This window comes from Telmatherina bonti (genome assembly GCF_933228915.1).
Source record: "Telmatherina bonti genome assembly, chromosome: 1".
In the NCBI taxonomy this organism is placed as follows: Eukaryota; Metazoa; Chordata; class Actinopteri; order Atheriniformes; family Telmatherinidae; genus Telmatherina; species Telmatherina bonti.
The window spans coordinates 13277453-13304439 of record NC_136619.1 but is presented as its reverse complement, the minus strand read 5'-3'; the positions used below and the strand labels follow the sequence as shown (position 1 = coordinate 13304439).

The 26987-nt window shown below is 43.5% G+C and overlaps 1 protein-coding gene across 1 annotated transcript; it reads left to right on the top strand.

Moving 5' to 3' along the window:
• Positions 1 to 4086: 4086 nt before the first annotated feature.
• On the top strand, positions 4087 to 25421 carry LOC306769259 (semaphorin-7A; the record flags this gene model as incomplete). Its single annotated transcript, XM_079257825.1, has 13 exons — positions 4087 to 4113; positions 4196 to 4225; positions 4314 to 4409; positions 4699 to 4807; positions 5028 to 5135; positions 5224 to 5366; positions 5446 to 5624; positions 6343 to 6442; positions 6558 to 6741; positions 9331 to 9446; positions 9998 to 10143; positions 15217 to 15281; positions 25093 to 25421. 13 exons carry the CDS (start codon positions 4087 to 4089, stop codon positions 25419 to 25421), a joined length of 1632 nt encoding a protein of 543 aa, XP_079113951.1.
• Positions 25422 to 26987: the final 1566 nt, after the last annotated feature.

The window sequence follows — 26987 nt, the reverse complement described above, 5'->3', positions numbered from 1 at the left end:
TGTCCAGGTCTGAAGCTGCTCCCTCCTCCTCTGTGGCTGCTTCCTCCATGTCCAGGTCTGAAGCTGCTCCCTCCTCCTCTGTGGCTGCTTCCTCCATGTCCAGGTCTGAAGCTGCTCCCTCCACCTCTGTGGCTGCTTCCTCCATGTCCAGGTCTGAAGCTGCTCCCTCCACCTCTGTGGCTGCTTCCTCCATGTCCAGGTCTGAAGCTGCTCCCTCCACCTCTGTGGCTGCTTCCTCCATGTCCAGGTCTGAAGCTGCTCCCTCCACCTCTGTGGCTGCTTCCTCCATGTCCAGGTCTGAAGCTGCTCCCTCCACCTCTGTGGCTGCTTCCTCCATGTCCAGGTCTGAAGCTGCTCCCTCCTCCTCTGTGGCTGCTTCCTCCATGTCCAGGTCTGAAGCTGCTCCCTCCACCTCTGTGGCTGCTTCCTCCATGTCCAGGTCTGAAGCTGCTCCCTCCACCTCTGTGGCTGCTTCCTCCATGTCCAGGTCTGAAGCTGCTCCCTCCACCCCTGTGGCTGCTTCCTCCATGTCCAGGTCTGAAGCTGCTCCCTTCACCTCCACACCTCTACCTGCTCCATCTACTGCTGTGGGTCTCCCCCCACCACCAACTTTCCTGTCTTCCTCAGAAATGAAAGCCAGAACTCCCAAGCCAAGTGATGCAGCGTAAACAGCACGATGTAGAGTGTGTGGGACGTTGTTTAGTCACAACTTATCCAACAGACTGTATAGATAACAATTAAGAAAAGCTTAAATTTATTCATTCATTCATTCATTATCCTAACTACTTAATCCAATTCAGGGTCGTGGGGAAAGCTGGAGCCTATCCCAGCAGTCTTTGGGCGAAAGGCAGGGTACACCCTGGACAGCTCGCCAGTCCATCACAGGCTTCAATTTATATGAAGGCAAATAAAAATATCTAATTTTACCAAAGTAAGAGCTGTAGTGTGATGAAGATGAAATGGTTTGCTGTGAGTTTGGCGGCATTACAACATATAATAGTATCACTTTGACTTATTTTAATACAGAAACATAATTTAAATGAAAACAGCCAAAAGTAATTTGTTGTAGTTTATAGAGCTTACTAATCATTCATGATGGATTTTTTTTTTCTACACTACATCTCACAAAAGAGATTTTACTGAAAATTGAGCTATTTATGGATCACTGGAATTATTTTAAAGTATTATTTTCCCATCCAAGAAGTGTAGTAAGAAAAACGTGAGATTACACATACAGACAAAACGATTTTGATAGGAAACCTGTCCTTGGTGAGAATATTGAATATTTCGCTTTCAGATTATTTGGGGGGGGGGGGGTTGTCATTTGCAGACGGTCCCTGCCTACTCGTGCACCAGCACGCTGCCGCTGCACAGACTGGTCTCCCAGTGCGGAGCACCGCTTGTTTTAAGGTGGATAAGCAACATAACTTTACCAAAGTCAGCTGATATCTTACAGTCGAGTCCAGCGGTACAATCCACAGCTTGTTTGGGTCACGCGTGGGCATTTCCTCACGCAGCTGCTTGCAATGGGACACTCCGTGCGCACCAGAAACCAATCATCTTTTAGTTTTGTCGAGTTTCGCGTTATAAAACTTTGTCATTGCGGTATCAGTATGTTGAAAAAGTTTAGGATGTGCCTTTACAAATGATAAGACTGCTGGGTGTGGAACATACACACCCCCACAGACCCAGTTCCACATCGTCCATCCGATGTTGCTGCCGCGCGTCAAAATGCTCCGCTTGTCAGTATTTTTCTTCTTTTTCTGCTTTTGCAGTTTAACTCGTTCAAACTCTATACACACACCGAGGGTGGTTTTCACAAAAAAAGGTAAGAAAACTCACCTCTTTCTTTCTAAAGTGTCTGTTTGCTTCTTCACGAAAACAAGAAAAACCAGTAAATGTTTATTTATCTTAGAAAGTTTGCTGATGTGAGTTAAAGTTTAAGTTAAAGGTTTTACTGTGTCTGTGTTGGGTTCCCTTTTATCACTATCTATCTATCTATCTATCTATCTATCTATCTATCTATCTATCTATCTATCTATCTATCTATCTATCTATCATTATAGATTGTAGTAAATAACCGATTTATTACAACTTAAGTTATTATTTAATGTAAAATAAAGTTTCTAAAAGTAAATAGTCAACTATATTTCCTCTGTCAACAACAGTTTACTCAGGATTATTCTGCATTATTGCCTTCATGCTGCACTAAAACCTCATTGATAAAGAGGGAAACATAACACAAGTTTTTCTTCGGCAGTCTGCTTAACTTTGTAGTCATCACACATCATTTGGTTTTATGATTTTTACATCCTCTTTATAAAACCCTGGCTGTATGAATGCTGCATTAAGACAGGGTGTGTGTAGAAATATCCACTATGTTTTCAGTGTTTACTGTGGTCTATAGTTAGATGACATGATGAAACTTGTAACTTTCTGACTGACAGTAAAATGACATAATCTGTGTGTATGTGAGCCAGAAATTAAATTTCACATTTTGCTGCATTTGTTTTTGCCTTCATGGCAAAATAAAAATAAAAAAAGATCAATGTCTGGAAGGATCTCTGATGAGTTTGGTGAGGTCTTGTTGGGGGGGGGATTGTATGCTTTTTGTGTGATTAAGTCATGTTTTGTCCTTTTTTCTGAATCCTCATATAAATTCAGTGTTAATACATGTTGGTGTACATATATACTGCATATATACTGACAATAACTAGGTGTGCAGGTAGACGGCGTCAACTTGTATCTTAAATTGATTGGCCTGATTTTAAGATTCATGCACGTGTGTTAGACGGGACAGAAAGTGCAGCACTTTATCTGTTTTATAGTTTATTTGGGACATTTGACAAAGAGCAATTGGAAACTTTATTGGTAAATCCCCAGAAAAAGCCAGCAGGTTATATTTATTTGGGATGTTCCGCTGATGATAACAAATCTAATGTAGAGACATATTCTGTTCAGTTCTATTTACACAGCAGCAATTCATGACAAAGTTACTGCAAGTCACTTTTAATGATGAAGTCTAATTCAATCCAATTAGCTGTTGGTCAGTCATAATACGATTATAACAAATGTGATTTAGGTCCATATTTCTAAGTGTATTCATCATCAGGAATAATTGACATTTAACAGCAGTAACTACTATTTACCCTGAAGGCTGAACCGGAACCTGGAGCTGGGAGCAGAAAAGAGGGCTCTGATAAGTAAAGACTCAGCTTCCTCGCGGTCTGACAGCAAACTGTTTCAACACAGTTATAAAAGCTTAACTTTAGTGGGAGGTTTTTAAATTCGATGCATGATTTATCAGATGGAGCTAATGGAGAGAATATGAAACTGGAGAAGCAAGACCTCTCCCATTTGCCATCACAACCTTTGCTGCAGCAGTTTCAACCAGCTGGAGACTTTTTCAGAGCGTTTACTGGTATCGTCGTTGGAAGTTAAGAAATTTATCGACTTATTTGTCTGCATCACTATGAAACAGGATGTTTGTTATTTTAGCAATGCTACATGGATGACAGAAGGTTGTCATAGAAACCTGATTTATGTCGGATTCAGAGGATATCCAGGTCAGAAATAACACCAAATTTTCAGACTTTTACTGTAGAGATGGTAGAGTTAGAAGAACTGGAAGGAACTCACGGAGGCCCAACAGGAGCAGAGTTATAACTCTGACACTGGTGAGATGGACTTATACAGCACTTTTCCAGTCCTGCCAACCACTTGACATGTCACAGTCACCCACACACACCCCGACAGGCACATCATGGAACAATGCAGGGTTCGTTCTTACCCGAGGACACTTAGGCCTGTGGTCGGGTGAAACCTGGAATAAGTCTTCCAGCTTTCAGGTTTCTTATCTTCCTGAGCTACAGCTGCCCCATATGGAAGTGTAAACAAGCTTTTTTATATGCATTAAGATTACGTTGCACAAACTCAGTCCACGTCAAGCACCTGACTTATAACCATATATGTATTGTACTTGTAGAGACTGCAGTTAAACGGCTTTCTTTACCGGATGAACCTATACACACTGTCCTTGATGAGCGGACGGGTACAGTCATCTCTGTTGGCCAAACACGCCTCTACATGAGTGATTTTACCAACCATAAGCAGGTATTTGCCACAAAACAAACAAAAATCACATGTTCACACTGAAATACATCAAACGAAAATCCTGTGTGTTGTTTGTTCACAGACCCCCGTAGAGGTGCGGTGGAAGCCGGAGGTGAGCGGGGTACAATCATTCCAGCCGTGTCGGTACAATGTGCTCTCCTCTTCAGACGTATTTATAAAATCTTCCTCTTGTCATTTAGAGCCACGGATACAAAATCACCCTGGTCCACCAGAGACACGACAAGCTCTTGTTCCTCTGTGGAACCGACGGCGTCAAATCCACCTGCTGCAATGTGGTAAATACGACGAGGGTTACCAAGTGCAGAAAAACATTTAGTGGTGGTTCATTTCTTGTAACTGTTTGATAAGCTACTTCTTCTTCTGCTTTATTTACCATAAACTCATTATACATCTAAAAGAGAAGGAAATTATTTGACTATTCTTTCTGATAAGTAAAAGTGGCGTGCACAAAAAACGTCTGTTTGACTGAATATTTCTGCTACAGCTGCATGAAAGTATCTTTTTTTAATAAAAAAAAAAAGGGAAAACAAAACAAAACTTTGTTGTTTTGTTTATTTCTTTCAGAATTTAACGACGCCATCCGGCCTCTGTGTTCTTTCTGAATCAGAAACACAGATTGGAAGCTCCATAAACTATTTCACCACAAAGGAAGGAGAACACGCCGTTCTTGTGGGTGAGTTGATCAGTGTCTATCTTCCACTTCGCTGATTTTCCACGATGACTGATTTTAATCATAATGAGCCCACATTCTCCTGATTTGTGCAGGATTTTTATTGGCTGAACATCTGTCCTCTGCTCTCACCTCTAGCCGGCATCTCTCAGCTTAGTTCTGCTGTTGTGCTCAGCGTCTTTCTGCACCTGCCGCCTAAAAACATCTCACTATGTTTCCTCAGAATCTGGACAAAGTGCAGACCTCTATGTTACGCACTCTGGAGCTCAGGGGACAGCCGGTATTCACAAGTTTGGAAATAAAAGAGTGAGACCAGTGAACCACGATAAAGGTATTTATCTAGAGAGGAAGATGTTTGACGGCTTCCTTTATGCTGCTTAAAATAGACACGATTAATCTCTTTGCTTGTTTGTCTATAGAGCAGCACTATGTTGGTTTGGCCATGAGCCGAGGGACAAAAGAAGACTTGCAGGATAAAGTTTATGCTTTTTACAAGCAGAGAAACAAAGAAACGACCATGTTCAGCCCCATGTGGCTCCCCTTTGTGAGCCAGGTTTGCATGGTAAGGCCGGCTGGACGAGAAGCAAAAAAACAAACAATTACCGACTGTTTCATGTGATTGATCTGCGTTTGTCATCCAGGCAGACATTGGTGGTCCGAAGAACAAGCTGCAGTTTAGCTGGACGTCCCAGTTGAATGCCAGACTCTTCTGCGGTGACCGTGACAGTAAAGTGCACTTCTCTGAGCTGGTGGATGCGGTCACTGTGACTGCAAGCCGGTGGGAGGACACTAAGGTCTATGCTCTCTTTAGAAATGAATGGTAGGTTTTCATAAACACTGCATTCAGCCAGATGCGATGTGTGAGCATGACACAGGCTAAATTCTGCTGCGCTGTTGTTTACCACCGCAGTTAAATCACATGCTTTAGCCTTCGGTCGTTCAGCTTGTCTCCCCGCTGCGTCATGAGATTAAAAGTCAGACATAACAACGAGGCGGGAAACCAAAAATTCCTCTCAGTTGTTGCTTTTTGTAAAAGTTTCCCAAGTCATTTGTTATTAGTAGGTTTACCTAAACCAACAATCACAAAGTCACGGAGAGGTGGGGGTGATGTGGACCCAGACGCAGGCTGGCGAGACCAAACTGGCAACTGGGAACTGAAACCAGGGGGTTTAAATGCAGGGAAAACAATGAGAAACGTGTGAAATGAATCAGCTTATGAACAGCAGGCAAAATGAACTACAACACACAGAAAACTACAAAATAAAACAGGAAAGAATAAAAGGCACACAAAAAATCCAAACCATTACACACAACCCAATAGTTGATGGTTTAAACTGGATTATGTTGTTTACTGCTGACAGCATGGAAAACTGTCCATGTTTTTCTGTCTGCTGGTGCCCTCTTATGTGTTGAAATCTGTCTCGCTTCTTCTCTTTTTTTTCTGATAGCGTCTTTGACTTTTGGGCAGCTTCTTCTTGCAGCAGATGTGTGTGTGTGTGTGTGTGTGTAACCTTGCTGACTGCAGTGTCTTTCCTCAGGGGCATGAGCGCTGTGTGCGTCTACACCATGGGAGACATCGACAGAATCTTCACAACTTCCCCTTTTAAAGAAGACAACTGGATGATAAGGGGGAGGAAGGTACGGACCAGCCTGAGTTACAAAGCATGAGACTTTTCTGAACTTACATGTTCTACGTTTGCATTATATATCTCTAAATTAATCAAAGAGTCTAAACCAGTTCTGCCTTTTTCAGTGTGTTTTTGACAGCACCCAGATTTCTTCAGAGAATCTAATGAACATTGAGAAAGCTTCAGAGATGGAGCATCCGGTGGAGCCTGGCTCATTTTTCCATCTGCACCACAACTACACTCACATGAAGGTTAACCCGTCCAGGCACAGCGGGACCAGTAACTACACTGTTATGTTCCTGTCATTAAGTGAGTAAAACCTGGAAGGCTAAAAAGATTCACTTTATTGTTTGTTAAATGTGCACTTTAGGATGTTTAGGAGTTCCCTGAAACTGCTGGACATGAGAGAAGCCTTTGATCAACCCAAAACTTCTCTTTTTTTATACAGCAGTTTGCTTTTTTTCATGGTATTTAGTCCTGCAGACAGGTTTATTAGAACAAAGCAGAGTAAGGATGAGGGAAAAGGCGTTGTGTATGCTTTGTACAAACTTTACCGACTGCTGTCGGTCAAGCGTGTGGAATAAGTTCATCTGAGTTTTATAAGATATTTCACAAGTTTGAACTCCAGGATAACAAAAAGGACAAAACCTAAAATGTCACGAGAGAAGTCTCTCTTCCTGTTCACAGCTGACTTTGTGCTTGTGTTCACTTTGACTGAATTTGCTTCATGTCAACACTTTTCACAATGTGACACACTGAGAAAATGTGATGATGTTAAACACAGCCACCCAACATGTCTAATGGTTGTTTCACATGCTAACCTAAAGACGTATGCAGGTAGTACTTAGACGGTCAGCTGGTGTTTTGCTGACTGGGAGTTTTTGCTGCCCCGCTTCTCCAGAAGCTCAAGGTTTCATTTTAGGATCGATGTCATTTGTTTCGTACGTGTTCCCTTTATTGTCAGCTGTGACTCAGATGACACACAGATGTGTAAAATGTGTTGAATCTGGAGGGTTTCACATCTTTAACTTCTGTCATGTTGTTGAATCCTGGATCTTAAAAAGTGATCAGCTGAGTTGATCCTTGAAATGCAGCGTCAGCCTGCCGGAGTTGACTGATGATGATTGCGTCACTGATTTTAACAAGCAAATAACAAAAAGACCAGATTTGTTGGCTGAAAGTTGATCTTCAGCCTCATTTATTTTCCCTCAGTGACACATCTGTGTCAGATGTAGTCAGAAGTCACTGGCCACACACTCCCATCCACCCTGAACATTGTCATGGATGCTAATTACAGATTAGCTGCGCTCACTAGCAGTTTGCATGGAAACCTTCTCCTCTAAACCACGTCGGTTTTTACAAAAACTAAACAGGTTAAGCTGTATGAACACATGTCTGAGTTGGCATCTGTAAGCTGTCTGAGAACAGACTGAAATCAGCACATTGAGCAGTGGTTTCCAAACTTTTTCTGCAGGGCCTCCTTTTCATTGACGACAATCATGTTGAGCCCCCCCTCGAGTCACATGAACCGAAGAAACACACTAAGAAATGCTGCTTTAGTTTTAGTGGCTGTATTGTAGTTCACTATAATAATACTACGTCAGTATTATTATGCATTCTTCTTCTTCAGTGTGAAACATTTTAAACCAGAAATCTCTGCAAACTACTTTGGGTGAGTGGAGTTTTCTATGAGACGAAGCTGCTTTAGGAAAACAACTTTGCTATATATAATACTCAGATAGTTTATTTCTTTTATTTCTTTTTAACCTGTCCTGTCCACCATCTCAGCTTACAGAACAGCAATCTGCGTGTCATATTTTTGCCAGACAGATTTGCTCTGTCAAGGGAGACATCTCATGTATATATGATAATCTGAATATTTTTATTCTTACTTTATTTTTTTATTTTTGTAATCATCATCAGTCTTGATATGGCCGTGCTGGACCTGGCAGGGGAAGAGGAAAAAAAAGAAGTTAAAAGGAAGAGAAAGAGAGAGAGAGAAAAGAAAGACGTGTCTAAGCTGCTAAAGTCACAGTATTTGCAAAACAATATAAACTACTACAGTACTGCAACACAACAAGACATAAGTAGAATGGTGACAAGATGCAAAAATAAAAAAAATAAATGAACAAATAAAATAACCAACCGTTATCAAACACACCTGCAGAGAGTCATCAGCAACATTTAGTAGGAAGCAGATGGAAAGATGAGCGCTTTGTGGGCGTGCACGTGTGAGTGTTCAACCTGTGATCATGCAATCAAAGATCAGCTGAGTGCTTGTAGGGGAGCACGACCACGACCCGAGGCGTCGGGGAGGGGCCCGAGGCCCCCAGGGCCCGGCAAGTCCACCGAATAGTTTATTTCTAAGTAACCTGCAGGCTTTTTTTGTGTGTTGAGGATGAAAAGTCCCCAAGTGGTGTAAACTGTTTGGCTTTATACTACATTATATTAGATGATAATATTTTGGTACATGAAAAAGAATGCATTCTCATTATTACCCACCATTGATTATTATTATTACTTGTCAAGCAGGGACAGATATGCTCCTTCATAGTCTGTTTTCTTTTTTTTATTACTTGCAATCTCTCATGTTGATTTATCATCATTTCTTATGAGTAGTTTTACAAATTTATCCAGTGTAAAAACTCCCAAGTTTTATTTAGCATGGCCGCGCCCTCACTGTGATAATTCTGGGCCCCCCTGGGGGGACCGTCCCCCAGTTTGGGAACCACTGACATTGAGGATGCAGAAGACCGACAGAAGGCTCCATCCAAATGCATCTGCAGGTTCAACGTTCTGCGTATATGAAGCATAAAGAGACCACATTTACTTTGTGCTGTGGTGGCATTGTAGGTGTGAAACAGCTTTCTGACATCTCTTCTCTTTTTCCTGAAATAGATAATGGAAGGATTCACAAGGTGCTGCACAGTAAAAGGGATTTTTTCATCATTGCCGAGTACCAACCATTTAACCACAGAGCCCACATCCACAGCGTCATCATTCCCCCCTCCTCTGTGAGTAACACCGAACCCACAGTGATTCTCTCCACCCAGACAGGAGGCTGCAACGGGTTCATACAGTCATTTTAATAATGTGAACAAATCTTTATTTCTGAAAAAAAGGAAACTGGTTTCAGCTGCGAAACACTTTAATGATACTCTGTTTATTTAAAGATGCCTTCTTTACTACAGGCGTTAAAAAGTATGCTTCTCTGTGTCGCTGGAGAGAGTAATTATATTAAACATTTCAAATATTCCTTCACAAGTTCACAAGAACAGAATGAACATCCTAAATATAAAACATCTGGAACCACATAATGATATAGATAATACTTCGTCTGCATCTGTACATCAACTTGTAACAACATAATGCTTTCAGTCCTCCTCACATCAGAGGAAGCAAAATGTAAACATGGAGCCCCGACTCAGAACAAACACAGCAGCATCTTCACACATTAATAGTTTTAAATGAATCATGGGGATTAACGTTTTTTTCTACGTCTTTTTTAACAATATTCACTTTTTAAAAAAGCTCAGCCTAACTAGAAGACTTTTCTTCTCTGCAGAGAGCGCTTTATGTATCCTCAAGTAGCGAAGTGGTTCAGCTAGATGTGGCAAACTGCACCCAGTATGGAAAGACCTGCGAAGACTGTTACCTTTCCAGAGATCCTGACTGTAGCTGGAATGGCAACATCTGCACCTCAACGCCACGGTAGGAGCAGACCTTCAATCCAAATGTAGAAGTCTGTAATGATAACATGCAGCAGACCTTTTCTTCTAAAAGTGGATATAAACTATTATTACACCAGACGTTGGAAGGAAGGCCTGCTTTAAAGCTTTAGTTTTAAACTGGGACTGAAAGCTTGAGTGACTGTAGTCAGACGGCGTGTTTAACAATGAATGAACTTTTTGTTCCTCCAACTCCAAACTGCTTGTGGCACAAGCACACTAGTCGAAACAATCCCGTTCCTTTATATGGCCTCAATTTGAATATCATTATAGCTTGAGTAACGTGACTTTTGAAGAACTACATCCCCCCAGCAAACAAACAAAATGCTCATGTACAAAGAAGAAGCAAAATACTTCAGTATATCTATAGTTTATCAGCAAGTTTTCCTTCTGAAGGCTTTAATAAAGTTTATCTCTGTTATGACATAGATTCTTCTACATTTTCCAACAATGATTTAAGTCTTTATTGGTGAAATAAGCATCAATTCAGCTTCCTATGTCAAACTACAAGGTGAACCAGATAAGCCAAACGTAGACAAACAGATCTGAGCATGGACTGGATGCAAAGCTAACATCTTTGTGTATCTGAAGGAGTGGAGGGATAAAGACGCGCCATAATTCATCATGCATTCATTCTGTGCCCACATTTCGATGTTTGTGTAACATCATTGTCATGTGTGTCTGGTATAGAACATAAACATTGTTTCATGGCCTAGATTCTTCACAGGAGTCCAGTCTACGATGTCTTCATCATCAAGTAAAATGAGTTCAACTCACATGTTGCAGCTTCAAAACCGCAAAGTTTTTCTCAACTTTTTGCTCAATCCGGGGCTCGTTCTCTCTTTTTAATGGCATCATGAGGAACTGTGAAGTAACCTTAATCAGTTTCAACCAATCAACCAAAAACAGCACAAACAAAATGCTTTTGTTACAACAGACAGAAGGAATTTCGCTTCACGTTTTGTCTGCAACACGGATCCTCAATCCAGTGTCCTACAGGTTCCACACCCCTCCACGTCATGGCACACTCCACTTTAGAGACGGATATTATGTCATAGGAAACCCACCCATTCTCATTCATTTATTCATCCTTAGTCCAGTTCAGGGTAGCTGGACAGCTGGAGTCTATCCCAGCAAACATCAGGCGGGAGGCGGGGTACACCCTGGACAGGTCGCCAGTCCATCACACACCCAGCTGAAGTCTTACAGCTTTATTTTTTAATGGAATTAGCCATGATAATGTCTCCAACTTGTCTTTGACCAATTATAAAAGCAAATTTTGTGAGATGGCCTTCAACATTGTGATCCATCCCTTCACAATTAGACAGGAAATGACACGACTCACCTGCGAAGACTCTGCTCATTCATCAAGGCTTTCACATGCCATACGACATGAACAACCTTTCATAAAACACTACTTTAAGTTTAAAAACAAGCATGCTCTTTTTATACTAGTGTGCACTTGTTCATTTTTTGTTGAAAAATCTAACAATTTAACACAGCAAACGAGTTAGCAAACTCTTTCACTTGTTAACGCAGTTCTCCGTCACTTCCTGTGAGTACTTTGCCTTGTGTGTCTGCACATTAATGCCATTACTGATCAACAAGAACAACATGAAACCAGCAGCAAGAAGTCTTTGCATCACTGGTATGAATGTCACAGATGTGTATAATGTGCACATAAATGTTTTAGGTAGAAACATTGCTTCACAGCGCTGTAAGTGATTCAGCAGGTGTGCAGTCACACAAAGTCATTGCCTGTCTGTCACTTTTACACAATCTTTGTGATTCACTGCAAATTGCAGCAATAGAAACTTTTTGTCCTCCAGCATGAAGCAACTCTTCTTATATCTGGAGCATATCTGACAGTGTTTTTCAACACTGACTGATGAACCACATTTCAGCTTCCTGTTGGGTTAATTTTGTTAAAGTGCACAATGTAGCAGTCCTGCAGCTTTCTGTAACAACATCACAAACCAGTTTGTTTGGTTCTTCATGACAGCTTGTGTGCTGGGACAGGAGTATCATCTTGTGAGGAGGTTTTGTTTTATCCTGCTGTTTGATGTAAAGCTCACATACTCTTTAGTTTCCTGTATAAAATGCTTCAAACGGGCATTTACATGAGGAAAATTGTTATTCCACACAAGTTTTTTTTTTTTTGTAAGAATGGAAATTTATCATTATAATAGGAAACTTTTTCCCCTTTGAAATATCATCTGTTTTTTTTCAGTCTCTTAAATGTCCTTGAGCAAATGGTTTCTACCAGGATATGTAATAAAAACAAACTGTGCTGTGGTTTTTACTAACACCCAGCTAGGTTTACATTGTCATCACAAGTTTAGTTAAGGATAAAACTTGTCCTAAAACAAATTTTCATTTAAACAGAGTGAATGGAGTCGCCACAAAGGATTAAGTTCAGATCATTCAGAGGGAGACGACAGGATGCGTTTTAGTCCACTGGAAGTGGACGTGACCGTCGAGCTGGCTCATAATTTCTCTTTAAACAGAACCAAATATCACAGTAGAAAGCAAGTTACAGGGAGCAGAGAGAGTCTGCAGGGTCACACATTTCTTTTCCCCTCCAACATGCAGTCATCTCGAGGGTGGTCGGAAAACCACACTTGCTGCAGTGCAACTGAGGTCGACAATGAGCCTGCAGGGGTTCACTGGAGATGATGAAACATAAAACCTGTGAAATGTTGACTCACATTTTCCTGATCAACCCAGGAAGTGGTGCATCTGTCATGGATGAAGTTTACTCACACAGGGAAGGGCTGACTCAAAATGAGTTGGGACAGGTTATAATGAATTCCTGCAGCAAGTACTCACTTCGCAGCTGTTCAAAGATTTATTTATTCAGCACGTGGTTGTAAAAGTTTATAACGCTACCTCTCACCTGTAGTGGTCGGGGGAGGCGCCAGCTCCCAAAACTCTGGTGGGCTAAAGCGAATGTGATGTGCTGAAATAGTGACAATTATTGATTTTTGATTTGCTTTTAACTGAGATCAGCTGCACATTTTGTCAGAAAGCTTCAGGGACTCTCATTACGTCGATCCTGGTCTTGTAGCCGGGTTAACTGACTTCGTAACGGTGCGGCCGCACTGCAAGTTTCATGGTTTTCTGTCAGACGCTCTCATCTCCTCCCCTGGATCACTGCAGGGCAGCGTCCTATGACCTTTATGATTTGTTTAAAATAGAAATAAGTGCAGCACCCAACATGTAAACTGCAATACTGTAAAACGATGACTCAGTTGTTGTATCCAAGCTGAGCAGTGATGACTGTAATTGTGGACTGATGCAGCTCTTCTTTCTTAAACTGAATCAGAGGTCAATGAGAGGAAAATTTACAGTACAATTAAAAACTGTTTCTACTGGTTTCTCACTTTACAAAAATATTTGAGTATTTATGTAATGAGCCATTTATGTCGCATACATAACAGCGGCCATTATTGTGCTGTCATTTTTACTAGTGTCTCTGAAAGGACACATGACTCTATGTATGATGTTAAAACCTTCTGAATTTTAACACTGCCATACCAGCCTTGGTTTGTAGCTGCTAGAGCACAGTTTTGGGATAGGAAACACCTGTTGTTGAGTGTTGAAGTAGTTACCTGGAGGTAGTCAGTGCCACAGATGGCCGCTGTATACTCACAACTGTGCTTGCATTAGACGTCATTCCTCTGTCCGTCTGTATAGATGTCAGTAATTCTTACACAATTTACCTTTAAACACCAACATTAGCAAAAATGAAAGAAATGCACACTGATTTTATAAAAAAAAAAATCCCTCCTACATCTCTCCTGTCAGCATGAACAACCAATCAGTAGAGCTGGTTGAACACTAGCTTCATATTGATACCGTGTGCAAGAAATTCTCATCAGCGTGTGTATTTTTACAGGAAGCTTCGTAGTTTTAATGTTAATAATACTTTTATTCAACTGTTTAACTCTTGTTTTATTAAATCCCTTTTTATAGGGGTGGGAAAATCGAATCAAAATATCAAATATCAGGATTTTTTGCTTCACAATTGTAAAATTGGCCCTGCGATGGACTGGCGAGCTGTCCAGGGTGTACCCTGCCTTTCGCCCCAAGACTGCTGCGATAGGCTCCAGCTTCCCCACGACCCTGAATCGGACTAAGCGGTTAGGATAATGAATGAATGAATGAATGAATGAATAAAAATAATCCATAATAAAATGTTTGTCATTTTTGTTTTTATTGATCTTTTTGTTTTCTTGGGCATAATAGCAGCAGAATGATGGTCTGGCTACTTTGTTGTTTTCTCTTAATTTAAATCAAGAAAAATGATGAGTAAGAAAAGTTTTAAACATTTTCTGAACTGGAATTGAATTGAATCGTCTTGCAAACATATTGTCACAGCCCTACCTTTTAACTTTTTCTTTTATTTGCTGGTATGGCTCCTTTTTCCTCAAAAATCAAAACAGATTGCAGAGACTTGTAAGACAGTGCAGTAAAACAGCAGGGATTCACCTGACAGACGTCTCAGCACTCTTTCAAACTCGAGCCTGAAGCAAGGCCCGTCCAGTCCTTGCTGATCGGAGCCACCTATTGGCTGGCGAGGTCATTGTGCTTCCATCAGGGTGTTGGTACATCCAGCCAAAATGCAGGACAGACAGACAAATCTTTTCTTTGCATCCTTTTATATAAATATTTTCTGTTTGGTCGTCTTGACTTTTGGTTTTTACTGCTTGCTGCACAGCAAATGACCCTTCAGAGACAATAAAGACTCCTTGAACCATGAGTTATCTTAGCATTGATTCAAAGATGTATTCTATCACAGGGCTCCTCAATCCTGGTCCTTAAGGACCGGTGTCCTGCAGGTTTTCCAAGTGTCCCTTCTGCACCACACCTGATTAAAATCAATGTGTATTCATCAGACATGCGCAGAGCTTGTCAGAGCATGAATCAGGTGTGTTCCAGTAGGATCACTTGGAAAACCTGCTGGACACCGGTCCGTGAGGACCTGCGTTGGGGATCCCTGTTCTATCACATTATATTGTATGTTTAAGTGACTGACATGCCTTTACCTTTGCAGGGACCCTCATCGGGACATATTCAGTGGGAAAGACACCATCTGTAGAGACACAAAGTCTGAAAAAGGTACTAAGATGTTTACCAGCCTGTGGTTTTTATTACTGATGGAATATGTGGGTTCTCATACACATGCAACAAGTCTGACAAGTGTAAGCAGTGGAAGATATAAGCTGAACAGAAAGCCTTATCTTTTATGCAGATTGTCATTTGGTTAGCTTCACCATGTGTGGGTTTAGATAAACAAATGCTATAAATGCATAATATTAGCACAGAGTTAAATTGGGGTCTGTTTTTCTGCATGGTAAGTTTGTGTGTACAGCACATTTCATGAACAGGATGATTCAAAGCGCTTCATATAACATTTAAAGCTTTACAGCAGGCTGTGAGAAGCATTAAAAACAAACTTTCAAAATAAAAATACATTTTAAATACATGAAGATAAAAGTTACATAAATTGAGAGTTTCAGCAGACCTGCAGTTTTCTGGGAGTTTGTTCCCCATGCGAGGAGCATAAAACCTGAACAATGCCTCTCCATGTTTGGTTCGGACTCTGGGAACAGAAAATAGCTTTGACCCTGATGAACTGAGGGATGTGGTTGGTCCATAACAAACCAGAAGATCCTGACGGTATTTTAGTGTTTTATAAACTAGCTGCAGGATTTTGAAGTCAGTTCTCTGACAGACAGGAAGCCGGCCTGGAAGCCAGGAAGCCTTCTGCATTGTGATTGTGGATCCAAACTTTAATGTGCTGTAGAAAGCTGCAGCCAGATGCCGTTATACTGATATGTTCATACAGAACCAGTTCAGTCATAACAAGCACATTGCTGACAATCGGAAATGGCTCCGCTTGTGTTGGTGCAGCTGTTGCTCCTTTTAGCTTTTTCTTTATAATCCCAATCCTTATATCTGCTATGGAGATTGCATTAACAACAATAAAAAGTTCAGTATATGGTCGACTGAAAGGTTAAAAAAAAAATGCAGTTCCACCTTTGCACCTTCATCCTCCAGTCCTGCATGCTGCATCCTCCTTGTGACAAAACTAGCTGCTCTGGACCCTTTTCTGTTTTAATGCTGTCTAGTTTTAGTATAGTTTTTGGGAGCTCTTACAGCCATGCAAACTGTTGTAAAGAGGGGCTAGTAGGATCCAAAGAGCGGACACTGTCAGAGTACAGAGAGAGGTTTATTGGTTCTCCACAGATCCCTGTGAACTCTTCCAGCAGAACTTCAGAGACTGGCGAGCAGCAGGAGGCAGGCAGGCAAGCAAGCAAATGGGCGGGCAGGCAGGCAAAACTGGGAGGTAGCGTCTATGAACTGGCAGGCTTTCACTGGCAGGAGGAAGACAGGACACAAATCAAAGGTTTACACAAGCAACGTAAGCAGAGGCCGAGAGCTGTTTTACCGCAGGGCAATCAACAATCTGGCGCTGGATAGCAGGCAGAGCTGGTCTTAAATAGGTTGTTGATTGCTGGAACGTGAATCAGGTGTGCCTCCAGTTCTCAGCTGACCACGCCCATCAAGGAACAGGAATCATCACAGTACCCCCCCCCCCCCCCCCCCCTCAACGGGAGCCACCCGGTGACCGGAACTTCTCGGGATGGGCCTGAGTGAAGGATCCAGGATGAAAGAGCGGGGAACCCAGGCCTGCTCCTCAGGGCCATAACCCTCCCAGTCAACCAAAAACTGGAAGCCCCGGCCGCGACGGCGCACATCCAGAAGCCGTCGGACGGTGTAAGCTGGGCGACCAGCCACAAGCCGGGCAGGAGGAGGGGGCCCGGAAGGAGGGACCAGAGGACTGGAAGTAACAGGCTTCAACTGGGAGACATGGGAGGGATGAATCCGCATAGAGCGGGGGTGCTGCAAGCGAACCACCGTGGGATTGATGACCTGCTGGATCTCAAAAGGTCCCAGGTAGCGAGGAGCCAATTTCTTGGTGTCAGTTCTCAAGGGAATGTTCTTTGAAGACAACCAGACCTGAGCGTATCTGGGCCCAGCTGTGCAACGTCGATTGGCCTGGCGTCGACTCCGTTCCCCAGCCCGAAGTAGAGCAGCCCGAGCCGTCCTCCAGGCCCGACGACAACGGTGGATGTGGTGCTGAACTAATGGAACAGCTACTTCAACCTCTTGGACAGGGAACAGGGGTGGCTGGTACCCAAGAGCATTCAAAAGGAGATAAACCAGAAGCTGAGGATGTGAGGGAGTTGTGCGAGTACTCAACCCAGTCCAGATGGTCGCTCCATGAAGGGTTGGATTCAGCCACACAACGAAGGACAGTCTCCAGGTCCTGGTTTGCTCTCTCGGCTTGACCGTTAGTCTGGGGTGGAAACCGGAGGACAAACTGACTGTGGCACCAATGGAGAGACAAAAGGCTTTCCACACCTGTGAAGTGAACTGGGGTCCTCTGTCAGAGACTGTCAGTGGGCAATCCATGGAGTCGGAAGACATGGTGCACCAACAGGTCGGCAGTCTCCTTGGCCGAGGGAAGCTTTGGAAGAGCGATGAAATGCACAGCCTTGGAAAAACAGTCCACAATAGTCAGGATGGTGTCTTTACCTTTGGAAACAGGTAGGCTGGTAACAAAATCCACTGCAATGTGCGACCAGGGTCTGCTGGGGACAGGCAGAGGACGTAGAAGTCCAGCCGGGGGTCGATGCAATGCCTTACTCCTAGCACAAGTAGTACAGGCAGCCACGAACTCCTGCGCATCCTTCTCCATGGTTGGCCACCAAAACCTGCGTCTGATAAGGGAGAGAGTGCGCGAAGAACCAGGATGACAAGCCAAACGGGAGGAGTGACCCCACTGGAGGACCAGGGATCGGGCGGTGTCGGGAACGAACAGTCGATCCTGGGGACCAGTACCCGGGTCAGGCAGGTGTTGCTGATGAGCTGTTGATGACTCTTCTCGACCTCCCATGAGACCGCAGCCACGATGCAGGAAGCTGGCAGGATGGTTTCCACCACAGAGGTGGTGGCTTCAGGGACAAACTGACGTGAAAGTGAGTCGGGTTTCTGGTTCTTGGAGCCTGGTCTGTATGACAGTGTGAAATGGAACCGGTTGAAGAATAGACAACGGGCTTGGCGAGGATTTAATTGTTTAGCCGACTGCAAATACTCCAGGTTTCTGTGATCCGTCCAAATAAGGAATGGAACTCTGGATCCCTCCAGTCAGTGCCGCCAGTGCTCTAGAGCCAGTTTGATGGCAAGGAGTTCTCGGTCCCCAACATGATAATTGCGTTCTGCGGGGAAAAGATGTCAGGAAAAGTAGGCACAAGGGTGTAGTTTCTGGGTCTCAGGAGATCTCTGGGACAACACGGCTCCTACCCCGGTGTCCGAGGCATCCACTTCCACTACGAATTGGTGGTTCAGGTCTGGATGGATAAGAACTGGAGCTGAGGTGAACAGTTCCTTAAGCTTGTTGAAAGCCTGGGCCGCCGCATCTGACCAGTAAAAGGGAACCGATGGGGAAGTGAGACGTGTTAGGGGGAGAGCTGTACGGCTGAAGTTGCGGATAAAGCGTCGATAAAAGTTTGCAAAACCCAGAAAGCGCTGCAGTTGTTTTACAGAGGTTGAGTCTGCCAATCCGCAACAGCCTTGATCTTATCTGGGTCAGCTCGGACCTGTCCACGCTCAAAGATATAGCCCAGAAACGAGATTGTATCTTTATGAAAGTCACATTTCTCTGCTTTGACAAACAGGCGGTTCTCCAACAGTCTCTGCAGTACCTGTCTAACCTGTTGCTCATGTTCCGAGTGAGTCCGGGAGAAAATGAGGATGTCATCCAAATAAACAAACACAAAACGGTTAATGAGATCTCTCAGCACGTCGTTGACCATGGCCTGAAATACCGCAGGAGCGTTACACAACCCAAATGGCATGACCAGATATTCAAAGTAGCTGAGAGGGGTTCTGAAAGCAGTCTTCCATTCATCACCCTCCTTTATTCGCACCAAATGATATGCGTTGCGGAGGTCCAATTTAGTGAAGATCGTGGCACTGTGAAGGGAGTTGAATACAGAGTCAAGCAGAGGTAAGGGGTACTTATTCTTTACAGTGATAGTGTTTAAGCCACGATAATCTATACAAGGCCTGAGTGAACCATCCTTTGAGATGAAGAAAAACCCAGCCCCTAGGGGTGACGAAGAGGGCCTGATTAGTCCTGCAGCGAGAGAATCTGAGATATATTTCTCCATAGCCTCAGTCTCTGGTCGGGAGATGTTATATAGACAGCTGGTGGGTAATGGCGCCCCCGGGAGCAGATCAATGGAACAGTCATAGGGTCTATGTGGGGGAAGAGCCGAGGCATTGTCCTTGCTAAAGACCTCCCTTAAGTCATGATAGACTGAAGGAAGGGCGGACAGGTCAAGGGGAACAGGTTGGTGGCTGGAAACAAGGGTAGAAGGAACAGCTGAATGAAGGCAGGTGGCATGACAGAAGGAACTCCAGTTAATAATCCTCCCGCTTTGCCAGTCCAGGTGGGGGTTGTGCTGAGCCAGCCAAGGGTGGCCTAAAACCAGAGGGGACTTAGGTGAATCAACAATGAAAAAAGAAAGTTCCTGATGATTACCTGAAACAATCATTCTTATAGGAAGGGTGTTACGGCTGCCTGTATTGTTTTTCAGTTTACTAATTCTGAACCTTCAGCTGGGATTCCTGCTCAAACACAACTCAAGTGGTGATTATGATGGCTACGTCCTTCAATTTGGAACGGTTCCTTGAGGCTCCTTCCTGTGTGGCTCTTGACTTGTGCCGCAAGGCTGATCTTATGCTGATTGCGGGTCATTTCAATCTGTTGGTCCCGAAACAGGCCACCAAGGGCCAGATTAAAGCTCTACTGGTGGAACAGTTGGAAGCTTTTGGGGTGCTAAAGGTGTCTGCAGGAACCGCAGCTGTGTGTGAGGGCACTCTGGCTAGGGGTGACCCAACGAATGGGGAGAAGGTACTACATCCTCAGGGGGAGGTGGAACCGCTCCCTCAGACTCCCAGCGCAGTTACTGCTGAGGTGGGTTCAGGGGTTGGTAAACAGGCAGGTGTGCCAGTTACTCTTCCCCGATATGATCCGCTCCTCTCTGACAGCAGTACTGGAGCCCATGGTGAGGCTCGGTTGAAGGTTCGCTTGGCTCGACTGGAGCTGGAGGCCCGTGAAAAGGCCCAAGCTCGCCAAGCTCAACTGGATTTTGAACTGCGAAGGCTGGAAATTGAAGCTGACAAAGCTGTCAGGCTGCGTAGGCTGGAGCTGGAGGCTCAAGCCCAGGCCCAAGACCCTTCTGTCATGACTGAACAGGCGGCTCCTTCTGTTTCTACTGCATTTGATGTGAGCAAGTGTATCGCCTTGGTGCCTGCTTTTCGTGATTCGGAGGTTGATTCGTACTTTGCTGCATTTGAGCGCATTGCTGGCGCATTGAGTTGGCCGCGAGCTGTCTGGCCTCTGTTGCTACAATGCAAACTTACTGGAAAAGCACAGGAAGTTGTTGCAGCCCTTCCATTGAAGGACCAATCCTAGCCAGGAGGCAGCAATCAGAGTTGTGTTTGAGCAGGAATCCCAGCTGAAGGTTCAGAATTAGTAAACTGAAAAACAATACAGGCAGCCGTAACAAAGGGATTGCTGTGTGATGGTGTAAAGAAGACTGCCATCCAGGGCCTGCGCAGACATGGGGGATGAGAGGGTCTTCAAGCTAATATGTAGCGAGCTAGCTAAGGCTCTATCCAAAAAAAATTGGCCTCTGCACTAGAGTCAACCAAGGCATCAACAGAATGGTGAACATTATCGCAGAACAGGACAGCTGGGATGAGAGTCTTAGTGTGGGGAAATACCTCAGAGGATGTGGCCGTCAGTACCCCCACCGCTACTGACGGCCCTGGTCTTTTGATCGGTTGGGACAGAATGAAATACGATGTCCAGGTAGTCCACAGTAGTAACAGTCACCCGAGGTCCTTCTCGGCCGCTCCTCCGGGGAAACGTGCGCTCTTCCCAGCTGCATAGGCTCCTCTGTGGGAGTGGCTGTGTGAGAGAAGGATGGTACTGCGCCAGAGGAATTCTCCTGCTTGTAACTGGATTGGGATCGTCGTTCCCGGGCCCTCTCCCGCAGTCGGTTGTCCACACGGATGGCGAGGGAAATTAGTCCCTCCAGAGACTCAGGCATGTCACAGGTTGCCAGTTCATCCTTCAACCGGCTGCTCAGACCGTTAGCAAAGACGTCACGGAGAGCGTCATCATTCCATCCTGAATCTGCTGCGGCTGTCCTGAAATGAACAGCAAAGTTAGCCACACTCGCACTTCCTTGATGGAGGCTGAGGAGACATGTAGCGGACTCCCTGCCTCTTACAGGATGATCAAAAACCTTTCATCTCATGGACAAAAGAAGAATATGGCTGCTGCCTGAAACCCTGTTCGTAGGTTGCTTCAGCCCAATCCAGAGCTCGCCCTTCGAGACCAATCACAAAAGAAATCTTAGATCGGTCTGTGGCGTAGGTGAATGGTTTCTGATCGAAAACCAGTGAACATTGAAGCAAGAATCCTCTACATCTGCCTAAATCGCCAGCATACGGCTTGGGATCTGGAATATGCGTCTCTTACGGGGTGTGCTGAGTCAGGTTGGTGAGCGGGCAGATCCGGAGCAGGCAGCTGAGTCGGTGCAGGATGGCCCAAGCCGGCGACGTGTGTTGTAAGCTGGGTTAGCTGAGAGAGGATCACATGATAGTTCTGATCCAAAGTTGCATCGTTTGCTCATGTCGAGCGAGACGTGCATTCTGACCTGACATGGTGTGCTGAAGGCTGTCAGCGGTGGCTTCCGGGTTCACGTCCATCGGATCCATTCAGTGGCCAGATTGTTCTGTTGTAAAAGAGGGGCTAGTAGGATCCAAAGAGCGGACACTGTCAGAGTACAGAGAGAGGTTTATTGGTTCTCCACAGATCCCTGTGAACTCTTCCAGCGGAACTTCAGAGACTGGCAGACTGGCGAGCCGCAGGCAGGCAAGCAGGGGAGCAAGCGAACGGGCGGGCAGGCAGGCAAAACTGGCAGACTGGCAGGTAGCGTCTATGAACTGGCAGGAGGAAGACAGGACAGGTTACAAATCAAAGGTTTACACAAGCAACGTAAGCAGAGGCCGAGAGCTGTTTTACCGCAGGGCCATCAACAATCTGGCGCTGGATAGCAGGCAGAGCTGGTCTTAAATAGGTTGTTGATTGCTGGAATGTGAATCAGGTGTGCCTGCAGTTCTCAGCTGACCACGCCCATCAAGGAACAGGAATCACCACACAAACAGGTGTGTGTTCTGCTGTAAATTAACCCTAAGATGTTGTTTATGGTGAATCCAGGTATCTGCCTGTGGTTATCACATGCAGAATAAAATATTGACCTGTTTTTAAGATGTTAAAACAATGCAGTTGATGCAAATAAGTTGTGTTATGATTGGTTGAGAGCAGCTGGAGCTGGAGGGGGTCTGTAATAAGCCTCGAACAGCTTCCAGCTCTAATTCTTTCACACATTTCTGAGACTGTCCTCAAGAAGCAGCGAAATGTTATAACTTACTGATAAGTAGTTGTGAGGTTCCAGCACACAATGCTTGTAGGAATATGTCCAAACCTTAAGTGGCTGCTTGTAAAGCCATTGCCCCCTTTATCATCAGCTAATCGTGCAAATGAATATCTCGCTCCGGCTCTCCTTCACTGGTTCCTGGTACTCTCCCTGCTTCCTCTCGTTGGCTTTGTCTCTTTCCAGGAAACTTTGAGCTCCAGCATGATCAGATGTTTAGATGCCTCGGAAGTAATGATAAGATTGATATAATAACAACCTTTTTTTCATTTGGGTGACAGCTCTACACTTCCTTAGCGTGACTAACCCTTGTTAGTCTCATAGATGATACCCCCTCTGTCCAAACGATACCGTTCGATCAGCTGCTCGTCATCAAACGAAGCCAAAACATCCTCCTGGACTCTCTGTGCACATCTCTCACCTCAGTGGCATCCTTTACAGGCAACTCCTAACCACTTAGGACACCGCTGGGATCTCTTAAATATCTGGAGCAGATTCTTATCCCTGAAAAAGATGATACATGGCTTTATCCTTTGAAAGTAGGACTAAATTCTACACATTCTCCACACTTGGGACTGAAATGTCGCCAAGACGCTTGATGAATACGGCCCCAGGTCTTCAGCAGTCTCAGTCAAGTCCTGTAGCAAAGCAGGAGACGTGCATTTAGCTGACAGCGTCCACTTTTAGCAGTTAAGCATGAAATTATTCAGCTTGTCCACATCTGTTGGTGATCACATCCACATGGTTGTTACTTTGTGTATATTACAGAAAAACAACACTTGTTTCCCACCACAGCCTTCATACCAGCTGGATTTAGTTTTACCAATGTTTCTACAAAATCCAGCATTATACTAAACAACTAAAAAATGGAAAATTTAGACAATATTTACATCTACGTTTCGCTCTATGTTTAGTTGCACAAGAGCAGCAGCAGAAATAAGCAGCTTTGGTTAAAACAGCCTAACAGGCGACTAAAAAGTGTCCACTTTCCCCCCAGAGGTACCTGGGGGTGAAAGTTGCAGAGGCAATCTCATCTAGTTTCTAAGTGTGTCGTTATGTGCTGCAGTCTTCCGGCAAGTTGTCTGAAAATGGAAATAAGACCCAACTGTGTTTACAAAGTGTAAAGACAAGGTGTCTGATGTGTTTCTGCTCAGTTTATCTCACATCCTCTGCAGCAGCTGCTTTCTTCGGTCGAGTGGGCTTCCTGCTTCCTCTTCTTTTAGCAACCCACCTGCTTTAATAAGTGCTGCATTACACTTTAATATTAAACTACTCTGAAAAGGCAGTTTGCAGAACTAAATGTGTAAATAAGATTAAAATAAAGTTTGCTGGTCTTTTTCTGAATGTTAACAACATTGTGCAAATCAGGGAGGAGGTGGAAGGTCAAAGTTTATTTAAACCATGAATCATATGGACACATTTACACTCGTATACACAGGATGGACGATATTCTGCCAAGTCTTTGTGAGTTTGGAGAGAAGTGTATCTATTAAAGGAACTTACTATATGACCCAGCACTTGACTTCATTTTTGGGAACTTTTTGCACATCATATCTGGTATGCACAGCTGCACAGCGTGGTTCTGCCCAGGTCTTATCAGTGTCTCGCATAAACACTGGCGGTAGGCCACATTTTCAGTAACACAGCATCTGCTTCATAACCACCTTTTTTTTTTTTTTTTTTATAGAAGTACTGCAGCAGTTCACCCATATGTTCAGTGGCAGCTCTTGCTTATGTTTATAAATGATATTTTTTAACCAAATATGGAAATATGGGAAGTGAACGGTGTCCTGTCAGTGGTCAACCAATCAGAAGTGGTTGTTAAAGTTTTTCTGGTGTTTGTTATGTAAGGAAGAATCTGCATCGTTCCAGACCAGTACTGCCACTCCAAACTTCCACATCCACACTCCTGCGTTTCGCTCTTTCATCATTAACACTAATGTTGAGCTGCTGTCCTAACACTCCCATCCTGAAGGGGGAAATGCAGCACAAAGTTCTACGTTCTTCTCCAGCGCTGATGTTTTGTGCTGTCTGTGTGCAACCTGCTAAGCTTGCTACGTAGGATCAGGCCACCTGTTAGGTGGATTTAATCTATAAAAATGTGATGAAGTTCTTCATTCTAGATTTCTGCAAATGCAGCTTCCCCTCACAGCTGACCTATGTGATATTGTTTCACATGTCATAGAATAACGTGAGACTGCACCAAGCAGAACTTCCCACTGCAGTTTCATAATTAGGAGAAAAGGGATGTTGAAAAAGGATCCAGGCATTCACATGTTGTCACGGTGAAACAGTCACCGACCAAACCGAAGTGGCATTAAAGAAATCCTTTTCTGTTCTTTTCTCAGTTTCCTCAGATGAAGAAATTGTAAAGGTTGATCCCATGAGCAAACATTTCCTGCAGTGCCCAATGTCATCCCTTCATGCCCAGTACACCTGGCATGGGCCAAACAACTCCACACACTGCAGGTCCAGGGAGGAGCAGTGTCTATTTCTGATCGACAGCATGCGCTCCGATCAGGCTGGGCTGTACAGATGTGTGTCAAAGGAGGGGGACTACGACAAAGTTGTGGTACAGTACCGGCTTCAGCTGAGCAGTAGGGCGGCAGGCCCAACTCTGAGCCCAACAGACTGGGTTTATCTGATCGCTGTTCTGATGATTGCTATCTGGTGGTAGCTGAAATTAAAATGAGTTATAAAAAGAAAAGATAAAAAAAAAAGAGGTTCAGACTGTGAAATTAATTTTTTTTTTTTTTTTTTTTTTTTTACATTTAATGTTTTTTTGTTTTTTTTTTGCACGTCCTGTTTTCTGTATGCATGTCCGCATGAGTGCAATAGACATTTAACAAAAAGGAATTTAAATGTTAAAAACACACCAATTACTTTATTAGCGTTGGACTGATTTTTGCCTTCAGAGGTGCCTTAAATATCAGTGTCATAAGTTCAGTTAAATGCCAGGAAATGTGGTTTAGAGCACCGATGTTTTACAGCCGGGGTCACCAACGCCAGTCCTCAACAGCTGCCATCCTGCAGGTTTCAGTGTTTCCCTGCTACGACACACCTGATTCAAATAAAAAGTTCAACAAATCTGCCTGTTAAGGAGCCGTTGATTTGGGTCAGGTGTGTTGCAGCAGGGAAACACTAAAACCTGCAGGATTTCAAATTTCATGACTTCTGAAGACATTTAGTTGCAACAGAACTTTTCAAAGGGCTTCATAGCAAGGGGAGTGAATACATATACTTACACATATACATATGTGACCTACAGGATACATATGTAACCTACAAGTTTCCTCCCTGCACATATTTGGACTGCTTTGTGATGATCCATCACATACAATAAACCAAACATCCACAATACCTGTATTCTGATTATACCTCTGTTCACCTGGATAATTTGGAGGCTGTTGCTCCATGAAAAGCAACTAAACAGACTTTAGCTAATCCACCAGCTGGTTAGTGTTGAATTGTGTGTGAAATATTTAATATTCATCTTCTAACACATGTAAAAAGTTGACGTGCAACCGAGCTTGTTAACCAGACTAATTTATAATGACGACATATTCTGCAACCAGTTTCACTTTTTTAATGGATCTGTTCTAATAACATCAGTGCATAAAGGATGTGTTCATACAGAGAGCTGAAGTAGAAAAAGTTTCCTTGCTGGCAAACGTTGCGTTTGGTAAAGCAGAACGCGGCAGTATTGCAGAGTGTGTGAATGTTCTTTACTCAAGCTGCTTAAAGCAGCAACCTGTGAGAGTCTTACATCCGTTTTTTTTTTTTAACTTTTATTTCTCTATATGTAACGCACTTTCCCAATTCCCCGTTTTATTACTACCTCAGGAAATGAACTGGGTTACTGCACACTGAGCTGTTTTATATTTATAACGCAGAGAATAAATGAATTAGTTATATGCTGTATACTAGGCTGTGATATGATGATATGCTTTTGTCTCAATTTTTTGGGTCCCGATTCAATTTAAATTGCGATTCTCACAATTCTTCGATATTGCTGATTTGTGTAGATTAAAAACAAAAAAATGTTCAAAACTTTTCTTTGCTCGTCAATTTTCTTGATTTCAATACAGAAAAAAAACAACACAGTAGCCAGACCATCATTTTGCTGCTATAATACCCAAGAAGGCAATATAAAGTTCAATAAAAACAATAAAATGGCAAAAATTTTATAATGAATTATTTTTGTTTGATTTTTTTTTTAACAAAAAATGTATTTTAAAATTGT